This window comes from Syngnathus leptorhynchus, chromosome 20 (genome assembly GCF_054491065.1).
Source record: "Syngnathus leptorhynchus isolate UIUO chromosome 20, UIUO_Slep, whole genome shotgun sequence".
NCBI classification, from domain to species: domain Eukaryota; kingdom Metazoa; phylum Chordata; class Actinopteri; order Syngnathiformes; family Syngnathidae; genus Syngnathus; species Syngnathus leptorhynchus.
In genome coordinates this window covers 3,395,206-3,406,542 of record NC_141214.1, presented here as the reverse complement: position 1 = coordinate 3,406,542, position 11,337 = coordinate 3,395,206, and the positions used below count along the sequence as shown (strand labels likewise).

Sequence of the window (11,337 nt, the reverse complement as noted above, 5' to 3'; positions counted from 1 at the left end):
CTGATAGTGATGACAAAAAAACAATATCATTCATTTATTACAAAATAAAACAATATTGGCAAAAAATAATTAACTGCATTTAACATTTCTTAATTCATCAGAATTATATTCATGATAAATAATGCATTTTAAAAACTGTGGATGAATCACCGCTTTATTTAAAAAAATATTCTACCCATTTTAACTTTTGTTTTAACATCCGTCACCCGCGTTGCAACGTCACAGAGATCTCGCGACATTTTGATCGATAGCCGTCCACGAGCTTATCAGTCGACGTTCGGAGATCGTTCGAGTCCTCGCCTTACACGAACTGCTAGCGGATAGAAAAAACATGTTTTTATTTCATTTATATATCTAACTTGAATTTTTTTGACAGTTCGGTCTTCTATTTAGGACGTGAAGGAGCCGCTTCATTTGCGTGCTTCGTCACGTAGCTGCTGCTAGCCTCGCGCTAGTTAGCTTCTTAGCTAACACCATCCATTTCGGAAAAATACAGGAAGCAGAACACGCACGAAGCGCGGCCTAAAAGGTTGCACTCAACGCACAGACGCCATCGATTATTCTCAAAATCTGCACAGGTAATTATTACACACTTTTTTATCAATCAATCGTCTTGGTAAGGTATTAATCTGCAACAGCTAACTAGCCAATAAAAGGATTATCAACGTTTAGTCAACGTTCGCCTTTGAACGCCCGTAACGTTGCAATCGGGGGCGGTATTTGCGAGTGAATTAAAACATCGAACATATGTCAACATGTATGCAGAAATCCATGATTGTGTTTTACACGTTTAATATAACAAGGTAACTGTTATTTAGGCTCTGCAGCAAGTGTTCCCATTATGACAAATATAGCAGTGCTCAATTGTTGTTTAATACGTGCAACACTTGCATTTATACAATTTATTTTTGTTAAGCATAAGTGGGCTGTGATCAGATTCTCATTAAAAGCTATTCAATGTCTTTCTTGGCGTCAGAAAAACGTCCTTAGTGTGGCCCGTCGTGAAGCTTGTTGGGTGGTAAAGCGATTATCAAGTAATTTGAGCTGCTGCGAGGCTTCTAAAAAACCCTCATGGGGCAAGTCGTGTATATAGATAGCAAGAATCCACTTCCTGTTCTTTTAATGCTGAATGGCGCGTTAGTGTTTGGTTACATCCATTGAAGCTTGTGAAAGCCTCTCCTTAATCATCCGATTTCATAACATTCAAGCTAACTGAAGGCCTTACAGTAAGTGAAACCACTGGCGAGCCGTGTTGTGCATGAAAAACAAAGCAGTCTTGTTCTTGTCCGTGTGTAAATAATAAATGGCGCATGTAGGCCTTCTCCCACTTCCCAAAATGGCCACTCAACGGGTTTTTGTCTACTAAGCAACCGATGCCTTGTAAACGCCAGTAAGGGTGCTTTTAAACCAAGTGGTTGGTCTTTCTTGTAGATAATAATGGTGTAAGCGTCATGGCAACCCGTGTGAAACCCATAGCAACCGTTTGTTGTCACTGGACATTCCATCAAAATGCAACTATTGTTGTTATTTGTGCTTAAATATTTGCTTACTTCAATATTGATGCCGTGTGATATTTTAGTATTTGATTTTGATGTTTTAAATTAACTTGGATGGGGAAAAAATCATCCTGAAGAGCAGCACCATTCCAACTTGTGGGCTGCGCACCGCACGTATTGTGTGCATCGTTGCTGCAGGCTAACTAACGTCCATGTGTTTGCATGTTGTTGCAGCTGCTGCAGCTTTTCTCCGACCAACCTGTTGTCCTCTCTATGTCATTATCACACGGGTTTAAAATGTTCACACTGTTGAAGGCCATGCAAGCTTTGTGACGAAAACTAAGAACGAAGAGTGTTTTGTTTATTTAAGCGCGTTAATTACACAACATTTGAACCTTTGCCCTAGTCCGAGCGGTTGACCTTTCCTGTTGCACATTTGGTCGGCAAATAGTGCAGCATTGACCGGCACCTTTCACATGAATCTGTTTCTGTTCTTTTTTTCAGGGATATTTAATCTGAAATAAGGGCTCAGATGGCACCATACTCTCCTTCCCGCTCCAACTCCAGATCCAAGTCCAGGTCCAGATCTGTATCTAGATCTCAATCTAGAAGCCGCTCTCGCTCAAGATCCAGAAAGCGTCGTTACAGGTAAGTCACACCTGAATGTTTTGTATCACAGATTTTCTTTGAAGGCAACACATTTATCTCATTGTGGCCACGTCTTCTTTCCCTTTTCTCTAAATTCAGCTCTAGGTCCCGGTCCCGCTCTCGTTCCCGCACACCTATGTCCTACCGTAATTATCCCTCCCGGGATTATCAGAACAACCGCGGCTACAACCGCGGCTACAACCGCGGCTACCGAAGGCCCTTCCACTTCCGCGGCCGCAATCGGGGCTATTACCCTCGCGGTCACTACCAGAACAGGGGAGGCGGCTATGGCTACAAGTCTAACTGGCAGGGCGGCGGAGGCGGCGGCGGCGGCGGCTGGCACGACCGCAAACGTGACCAGGACAACCGCTCGCACAGCCCCCGGAGAGGGCGCTCCCGCTCCCACACGCCAAACAAGCGCTCGGCCAGCCGCTCGCACTCCCGCCACTCGGACCGCTCGTCGTCCGAGCAGTCGCATCGCTCGAGGGCTTCCAGCACCTCCAGGTCACGCTCGTCCACCCCGTGCCCCCGCAACAAGGGCAAACCCAGCTCCAAGATTACGAAGGAGAAGCAAGGGGAGAGTCAAGCGGAGAAGCCGTCCGGAGAAGGCACCGTGATCGAGAAGGCCTCCGGAGGTAAATGGATCGACTACGAGACGGGCCGAGGCGGCTCCGAGGCGGCTCAGAAGGAAGACGCCGCGTCTGCCGACAGCCCTCCCAAATCGGGGCAGACGGCCTCCTTCGGCGGCTTTGGCTTCTTCTCCAAGGAGGATGCCAAATCTGGAGAAAAGATGGTGATCTCTGCTGCCTTCAAAAAGTATGTCTGTTACACCTTAATGGGATTCCTGCTTTCTTTATTTTCACAGCAACTTGTGCAACATGTCATTTTTCTTTCAAATATTTTAGCCTTTTTCCAAAGATCATTGGATGAATCATCAGTTTAAAATGGAATAGGACTGACTCCCTGATTTTAAATATGACAATTGTCCTTTGATGTGCACTGAGAGGAACTTTATTGAAATCCCACGTACTTAGAAAGAAGCGCATTACGTGAGTATAAATACTGTCTCATCGTCTGTCCTATTTGCCGCGGGAAAGGCCTTTTGCCCCCCTCCTCCCACCCCCCGCCCCCTCCCCTACACATACGATGTCACTTTTGCTCAGACTTTTGCTGCATCGCCTTTCTTTGCTTGTTGACAAAACGCCACCGACGTTCACCTCTGTCGTGCTTTGTCATGATGCATCAATTCTTGCGGGTGGTTTGGTTTGGCATTTGGGCAGAATAAAACCAGTCACCTCCCTCCCTTCCCTTGACCGTCAGCGAGTAGCAAAGTTCTCTTTTGACGCCCGCGTGTCCTTTTGTGTTAGGTTCTTGGCCGAAAACAAAAGCAAAAAGCAGGCCGCTGAGAAGGACGATGGGAACGAGAGCGAGAAGAGCAGCACCGAGAGAGATCAAGAGAAGGGCATCAAGTCCGGAGACGTCTTCAGCATCTCCATTCCGTACGTCGACGCCAAGGACGACAAGACCTTGCCGTTCTTCGACGAAGAGGAGGAGGAGTTCCTCAAGTCGCACGGCTTGAAAGACCGAGACGCAGACGATGACGGTGCGGGCAAGTCCAACCCCACGCCGCGAGACATCTTCGGGAAGTGGGGCGACGAGCCGACCTATTCCACCTCCTACCCGTTGATGAAGGAGAAAAGCCGCAGAGATGAGGATGCGGAGACCTTGGATAAAATGGTGGAGGAGATGTATCAGAGCCGCAAGCACAGCAAGAAAGAGGAGAAGGCCAAGAAGAAGGAGAAGAAAGAGAAGGAGAAAGAGAAGAACAAACGTAGTCCCTCCCCCGCTGTGCCTTCCAAAGTCAAGGACAGACCGCTCTTCCCCGGGGCTTTCCCTCGTGAGGATTCTCCCGCGCGCCTGGCGTCATCCAGGGACGACTTTGAACAGAGAGTGGCGTCTTTGGAAGAAATGCCAAGGTATGCCCTCTCGCATCCACTGTCGAGCGCTGACTCGTTGTACCCTGCTAAACATTTGGCCTTCTTTGTTCTTTTGATCTCTCAGCTCCTCTATGGCTAAGAATCGCCTCACGGCCAGAGATCTGGTGAATCCCTCGAAGAAAGATTCAGAGTTCCGCTCCATCTTCCAGAATATTCAGTCCACCCAGCTTCGCAGCAGCCCCGCTGAGCTCTTCGCTCAGCACATAGTGTCCATTGTGCATTACATCAAAGGTACAGTGCTGCCAAGTGCGGCTCGCGGGACTCCACGGCGGCCATGACATCGCATGCATTAGCGGTGACCACTGTCGCGTCCCAACGTTTGTTTTGATACCGCATTCACGCTCCACGTCTTTGTTTCGCAGCTCAGCACTTCCCTTCTTCAGAAATGACTTTAAGCGAGCGCTTCGCCATGTACCAAAGAAAAGCTGCAGAGGCAGAAATGAAGCCAAGGAAGAGCCCCGAAATCCACAGGTGGAAGGAAACCCGCAACACCGAACACAATGTCGCTCATATATCTATAGTTTTTTTTTTTTTTAAATGGCTTCTTCTCTGGTCTTTCAGGAGAATTGATGTTTCCCCCAGTGCCTTTAAGAGGCACACTCACCTGTTTGAGGAAATGGAGGAGCCCAGTTTCAAGGTGACCTGTCGTTTAGCAACTTGACCCATTTTTTTTCCACAGCCGGATTTGAGACGACCCAAAACGGCCGTGTTCAGCTTTGTGCTTTTCTTTCAAAGGATGCATTTTTCTAAATCAAAAGAGCCCAATTGTGTATTGTAAGTGCCAAGCGAGCCTGCAGCCTATGAGATATGGTTATTGATTGGGTATGTACCAACCCCCCCGAGCAAAAGGCTAAAAGGAAGGGAGTTATGATCCTGAGTCCAAGCCTCTCATGGGACGCTTATCAATGCCTTAACCTTGTAAGTATCTTTCCATGAAAAGAAACTTGAAGCTACAAAACTACTGTCACGTTAAATAATTCAGCTTAAATGATACATGCATGCGCCTGGTTTCCATCACTTCTTGTTTAATGCTCAACTGTAACTGAAATACACAGCAGGTTGCATTAACTGAGTACACATGCAAGTACCTGGTCTCGGCCACTAGGGGGATACACCAAATGGTGTGAGTCAATTGGAAGTGCATTTATGCCCAGAGTTCACCTCGCCAAATTAATAGCTGTTATCGACGCTTGAGTCATATTTCATAACTAGCTTGGACGGCTGCGTCTTTGCTCACGCCCGCGTGCCTTTCGCTGCAGGATTCGAGCAAAAAGTTGAAAGGGGACACCATGGACCTTCGTCTGGACATTGAAAGGCGTAAGAGGTTTGCCGGGAAGGAGTACAAGCGCGAGGCAGGCCGGAGCCCAGAAGGCTCCCGGGAGAGGTCCTCTGAGAAATCGGGGAAACACCACAAGAAATCCAAGTGAGTGGCCAAGAGATGATGTCAAGGTTTTTTTTTGGATTTGGTGTGTTCTCACCTCGCGTTTTTGCAGGAAATCAAAGAAGAAGCGTGACCGCTCGCCATCCTCGTCTTCTTCCTCGTCCTCCCCGTCCCCTTTCCCGTCCGCGCCGCCTCCGTTCCGACCCAAGGAATACATTGCGGGAGATGGGCCGGAGCATTTTGAGGAGGGCTTCTCTCACACCCGCTACCCGCCGCGGGACTACGGGGGGGACCGCGGGCACCCGCGGGATTTTGAGGGCCAGCACATGGAAGGCCAGAGAGGCAGAGGCCGCGGATTCGTAAGTGATTGCGTGCGCTCGCTTGCTCTTTTCTTCTCAGTGAGTGAAAGTTGAACAAAAGCAGGAATGTCTGATGGCAATCTGACTGGCTTCCTCCCGTTTTAGTTTCCCAGAATGAGAGGACGAGGATGGAACAGGGGCAATTATCCAGGCAACAACAACAGCAGCAATGGCAACCCTGCCAACATAAATCCTCAAGGGCGCCCCCCAGAGGAGGAATGGGATCCCGAGTACACACCCAAGAGCAGGAAGTATTACTTGGTGAGTCACAATGACGCTACATCTCGACGTGGACTTTGAATGGCTTCTTGGCATTAGGGCTGGGCAATTAACCCAAATGTAATCAGGATCTCGATTTTGACCTCTTAGGAAGAACGGAATGGAAGAGTGTGATTGTGCCGAGCGGCGCCGTGTATTTGCAAGTTCCCACTGTATCCTGAATTTTGTACTTTTTTCATTTATTTTTTTTCATTTGAGATTTTACTGTGAAACTAAACACTTGAAGAATGACACACATTGTATATTTCAATACAAGACTAAAACATTGCCAGTGCTAATGCTGAAGTCAATATAAAATCCTTTTACATGACAACAAAGTTTCCATCGGATTCTGAAAGTGATAATCCTTCAAATAATAAAATTCTATCTATAAAAACATTCAAACGCTGTTGAAACACATACACAGAAATAATGTAACAAAATTCAAAGGCCCATCATCTTCCCAATTTGTGAAATACAATTTTATTAAAAGAAATCAATCCCAACTTTCTTCTTCTACTCTTGTTTGATTGTTTGTACTCCTTGCATGCACGGCACCACACTGCCCCTAAGAGGCCAACGCGCGCACAGCAGGATCAGCTGGTATTTATTTTTTTTAATTGATATTATCCTAGTATTAGTATTCTTATTTGTTGCAAATTGATTTTCTGTTTGTTGCTGTTACCGTTGAGTTTTCAACGATTCCATTTTAATGTTGTACAATGTGCATCAGTCGTGATTTCAACACCAGTCAAAATTGTAATGATTTCATCCTATAATCGCCCAGCCCTACTTGGCGTGCAGATTATTTGTTTTTTCTTCCTGTCAAATGTTCAATTGCACTTCAATACTTTTCCATCCCCTCCCAGATTGATGTCATTCTAAAGTTTCATTTTGTCTTTGTTTCTAGCATGATGACCGCGATGGCGAGAAAACCTGGGTGGACAACCGCGGGCGCGGCCGGGGGTCCTTCATGCCCCGCCGTGGTCGCTTCGTGTACCGCAAGGGAGGCAGCAGCCCCAAGTGGGCCCACGACATGTTCCAGAATGCGGAGCAGCCCGAGATGGGAGAAGACAACATCGAGGCGGAGCATAAAGATGCCAAGAGTGCTGACGAAGGCCTGAAATCCTAAACAGCCCGTCGGTGTGTCCACATGTTGGTGCGCTTGTTTTTTTTTTTTTTTTTTTGTTCCCCCCCCTCCCCACCTATATCTCTCCTCATTTCATTCTCTTTATAGATCAAGTGAAGAAGTTGGTTGAAAGTTTTTATGTCATGTGTTCGATAACCGAATGGTTTATTGTTGAATACTAAGGCGGCGTCGTTAAATAAACGTGAGGGAAAAAAAGACAAAAATATTTGTGCCTTAGCTGACTAAAAAAAAAAAAAAAAGAGAAAAATACAATTATACGTAAGTGTTTTTGCGGTTTGAAACAGAGGGAGAATTGTGCCCATTATATCTTTTTTTTTTTTTTTAAGGAAGACCTGCTGACATCTTGATGTTAAAACTGCATGAACATATTAATGCTTCTCTCCATGGGACCAATCAATAGTAGCAATTTGGATTAAAATAAAAAATATTTACCCCTCACAAAAAAAAGTTTTAACACCCACTTCGTTTGTGAATAGATAAGTGTTTCCATTTAAAAGTCCACCTGAAAATCAAACTGTTTTGCTATAGACATAAAAATATGGATAATTGCTCTAGGTTTCTATGTCATTTTAGCAAAGTAGCTACCTTTTTATTTGATGTAGTTTTAATTGACAGGCAGAAGTTGCGTCATTATGTACACCGTTATAAATGTTAAATTGTTGTAATACTTGGGAGTAAACAAGTTGAACTATTTTTTCTTGGGGGGGGGGGTGGTGAAGGTAATTTCAGTTTAAACTCAGCATAAAAGCAGACGTTTAAAAAAAAAAGTAGGCAAGATGTTTTCAATCTCTTGACTGTACACAACAACTGTGGATCTGCGGTTCTTTTTGTTTCATATGAAGCTGACAACGTTTATATTGTTGAAAAGCTGTCATGTTTGTCTTTTAATTTTCAATAAATGTCCTTATCTTTAATTTGGGAAAAGAAGTTGTAAGAGTTATATTTGGGACAACCTAAATTATTTCACTGATGTTAGATACTTCACTCACTGCATAATGAAGCTTTTCATGGAGAAGTGCTTCTCTGGTTTTTGCCAACAGAAAGTTCTCCCGCTCCCCAGACTTTGCTCGGATCCACTCGGGGAAGCTCGACAGTCTGGCCAAACTCAATGTCTCTTTCATAGAGCTAAACAAGACGCGTCTTTACTCCAGAGCCGCGTTGTTGGAAGGCTGCTGGGAATTGTGCGGAAAGAGTAACACGGAGCGTCGGGGTCAGTGACACTAGCCAGTGGGAATGCTGGGAAAACTTTTTTTTTCTTCTGGAAGGAAGTCTGCTGGAATAAATGTAACTCGACAGAAAAGTTGTGCTCTTAACTAAATGTTTATTGGCCCACTTTATCCTTTATTTTCTTTTATAAGGGGATACTCAGGACTTTTCAAACTTAATGAATTATTATAGCCGATTTCCCTCAAGTTGACTTCATTGTTTTGGAAAATGACCTTTATTTCCAGTTTGGATTCCAAGCAAGATCTTAGATGCGAATATACATTTCAACAACAAATGCCTGAGTTTCCTGTCATATCACATTGAGTTGGTGAAGATCCACATCCACTTTCAAGTGACTACACAAAAGGTAAGCAGAGCTGCGCTGGCTAAGTGTTAATTTCTGATAACAGTTAAATGTTAAGATACAAAATAATACTCAATGATAAAATACATTAAAATCAACAACAAAAAAGTGTTTGCAGATGTTTGGGACACTAGTGGTAATGAACTCGTCCAATAGTTCCTGTCCCGGTGACCAGGATGTCGGGCTGTCCGTTCCTCCATATCTCCCTGATGATGCGCTCCCTCTCCTCCAGACGCCGAGCCTTCTCCAGCTCCTCGACCGAGGCGAACACGTCGACGCTCTTCAGAGTTCCGATGGACTGCGTGCTCCGCTCATCCATGGGCACTAGAGTCATTTTCTGGCTCCCTTCCTCCTCTTCCTCCGCTATGCTCTCATCCTCTTCCTCTTCGCTGGATTCCTTCAGCTGCCTCCTCTCGGGGGACGGAGCAGGCCTGCTGACACGGCGACGTGACCTACAGGTGATGCCGGTCACCAGGAGGCACAGCGCCATGAGAAGGCCGAAACAGACGCCCATCATGAAGTAGAGGGCGAAGCTCTCCGGGTTGGCTGGATGGACAAGGTACAACATGGAGTCCAATCATGCCAGTTTGAGTCGATTCTTTTTTTTTTTTTTTTTCGTTCCCTGAGATCTTCTTACCTCTGATGTGCGCATACGTCGCCATGCTGTTACTGAGCAGCTCCATGTCTTTCCTAATAGGCTCCATCTTGATTTATTTAACAAGTTTCTAGCATCTCCAGGGTCTGGCTTTCCTTTAAACTCCGGAGACTCTTGTCAGATAAAAAAAAAAATCACACGCGAACAGAAGTTCACAAACTTTTTAACCGGTATTACTGCAGACATTCCAGAAGCTATTTTGTTTATGTTTGACTTTCAACAACGACATGGGCCTTAACTAATGGGGATGTTTATATTTATGACATCAGCGCCTGAGGGGACTCATTTCCAGTTTCCTGTGTCAAACAGCTACACTTCGACTCTTGTTTCACACAGCAACAGTGACATTTTTGGCTCTCAAGTTTTTTTTCTTCTATATTTTGGTTGTGGATTTTATCTGCTGACTGAGACTTTTTTTTTTTTCCCCCAGCAACTGCTTTTTGTAACAAATTGATGATAATGTAAATCCCGCCATCACTAAACAGTCTGCCCCCCCCGTCATTAAAATAACAACATACATGGGAGCTAAAAAGTTTTCCCTCTTGTGCTTTCTCTCCAGGGAGAAGAAAATTCGACCCCTTGTTCCAGTTGCTCGACTCACTCATCCACCCTGATCTTTATCCTAATGACTCTTGGCAGACCCCCACAAAAACTTTGCCTGATTACAGTCTTCTGGAATGGCATTATCAAACCAGAACTGAAATCAGTTTCAAAATCATCTCCAGATTTTTGTTATCCCATCAACAAGTGTATTTTTAAGCCGAATGGCACAAACAAGCGGGGTTTGTGGTCATCCGGGCAGGAAACACTTTACAGAAATACCAGACGAGGACAAATGTCCATTTTTATACAGCGTTGGGCAGACAAATAAAAATGACTTAACCTCGGCAGCTGTGACCTCATAAAAACCTACTCTGGCTCAACATTTCCTGCCCGGATAATCCCATTTAAGATGAAAGCTGGAGGCTCTGACAACAAGCAATCAATGTGGTCTTCAACAATGGACCAAATACGTTGCTGTCTTAGCTGCCTTTAAACAACTGTTGTTGCACTAATGAGGAACTGACTACTTTGTGAAGAAAATTGTTCATGATGTTGGTTAATTACCTAAAACAGGGGTAAGGGACTTATTTGATCTCGCCCCCCCGCCCCTAGGCAATTTTAAAAGCAAATAAAACCTCAAAGGAAGCATCATAAAAGACTTAACCCTGTAAATGCTAATGACTAAATATAGTTAATATATACTAACTTGTTGAGAACCACAATGTGGACAAGCACTATAGAAAATAAACTTTTTTTTTTTTTTACATAAATTTAGCAAGGCAAAATTGCTGGAAAAAAAAATCTGTATGTCCTTGTAAGATTTGAATTAATATTCCTGCTTCAGTGGATCACTCACCATGCGTCAGGGCACTCCTACTAAATATCCAGTGAAGATATCCAAGTCCACACGTGTGAAGAGTGACATGTCATTAGGTCGTCCACAGGAAAGCAGTGAGACGCCGTCAGGAGAAAGATGATGTTGCCGCTCCTGGAGTTCTAACATCCACTCCCACTCATCTTGAGTGGGAGGACACCCTTCTATTTAGATTCCTGAAGAATCTAAGGTCCTTCCAAATGAGCTCCAGTGCAGGTATAAGGGAAAGCAAAGCACAGTCTCTTCCAAGTTGCTCTTCACAGTGAGGTGATGTGTCCACTCACTGCTGCTTGCAAAACACACCGCAGGTCTGTTCATTTGGAGAGCCAGGAGGGTGGAACAGGAAATAGCTTGTCGACTGTTTTGGGCACACGGCCCTTTGCTTCCTTGCTGCTGACTCTCGCGG

At 45.0% G+C, this 11,337-nt stretch overlaps 2 protein-coding genes across 5 annotated transcripts; one reads left to right on the top strand and one right to left on the bottom strand.

Annotated features, from left to right (window-relative positions):
• The first annotated feature begins 229 nt into the window (after nt 1–229).
• On the top strand, nt 230–8,216 carry thrap3b (thyroid hormone receptor associated protein 3b). Of its 2 annotated transcripts, none has more exons than XM_085900759.1 (11): nt 230–578; nt 2,001–2,144; nt 2,244–2,960; nt 3,512–4,120; nt 4,206–4,372; nt 4,504–4,612; nt 4,703–4,778; nt 5,401–5,564; nt 5,635–5,881; nt 5,987–6,142; nt 6,251–6,645. In XM_085900759.1, the coding sequence occupies exons 2-11, from the start codon at nt 2,029–2,031 to the stop codon at nt 6,272–6,274; spliced, it is 2,385 nt and encodes a 794-aa protein (XP_085756885.1). In that variant the 5' UTR covers nt 230–578; nt 2,001–2,028; the 3' UTR covers nt 6,275–6,645. The 2 variants fall into 2 exon arrangements, with proteins under 2 accessions (XP_085756885.1, XP_085756884.1); XM_085900758.1 differs by lacking the exon at nt 6,251–6,645 and adding an exon at nt 7,050–8,216 and having other exon boundaries at nt 231–578.
• Nucleotides 8,217–8,533: 317 nt separating this feature from the next.
• Nucleotides 8,534–11,202, bottom strand: eva1bb (eva-1 homolog Bb (C. elegans)). 3 transcript variants are annotated; one of them, XM_085900762.1, is made up of 3 exons: nt 10,914–11,202; nt 9,497–9,625; nt 8,534–9,405 (listed from the first exon to the last, which is right to left on the bottom strand). In XM_085900762.1, exons 2-3 carry the CDS (start codon nt 9,561–9,563, stop codon nt 8,990–8,992), a joined length of 483 nt encoding a protein of 160 aa, XP_085756888.1. In that variant the 5' UTR covers nt 9,564–9,625; nt 10,914–11,202; the 3' UTR covers nt 8,534–8,989. The 3 variants fall into 3 exon arrangements, with proteins under 3 accessions (XP_085756888.1, XP_085756889.1, XP_085756887.1); XM_085900763.1 differs by lacking the exon at nt 10,914–11,202 and adding an exon at nt 10,428–10,851 and having other exon boundaries at nt 9,497–9,627; XM_085900761.1 differs by lacking the exon at nt 10,914–11,202 and having other exon boundaries at nt 9,497–10,851.
• Nucleotides 11,203–11,337: the final 135 nt, after the last annotated feature.

Bases quoted from the DNA above. Each gene is read 5' to 3' on its own strand.
- thrap3b (XM_085900758.1), top strand. From the start codon at position 2,029: ATGGCACCATACTCTCCTTCCCGCTCCAACTCCAGATCCAAGTCCAGG. The intron at 2,961-3,511 runs GTATGTCTGTTA...CTTTTGTGTTAG, and splicing joins ATCTCTGCTGCCTTCAAAAA to GTTCTTGGCCGAAAACAAAA. The intron at 5,882-5,986 runs GTAAGTGATTGC...CTCCCGTTTTAG, and splicing joins GAGGCAGAGGCCGCGGATTC to TTTCCCAGAATGAGAGGACG.
- eva1bb (XM_085900762.1), bottom strand. From the start codon at position 9,563: ATGGAGCCTATTAGGAAAGACATGGAGCTGCTCAGTAACAGCATGGCG. The intron at 9,406-9,496 runs GTAAGAAGATCT...TTGTCCATCCAG, and splicing joins GACGTATGCGCACATCAGAG to CCAACCCGGAGAGCTTCGCC.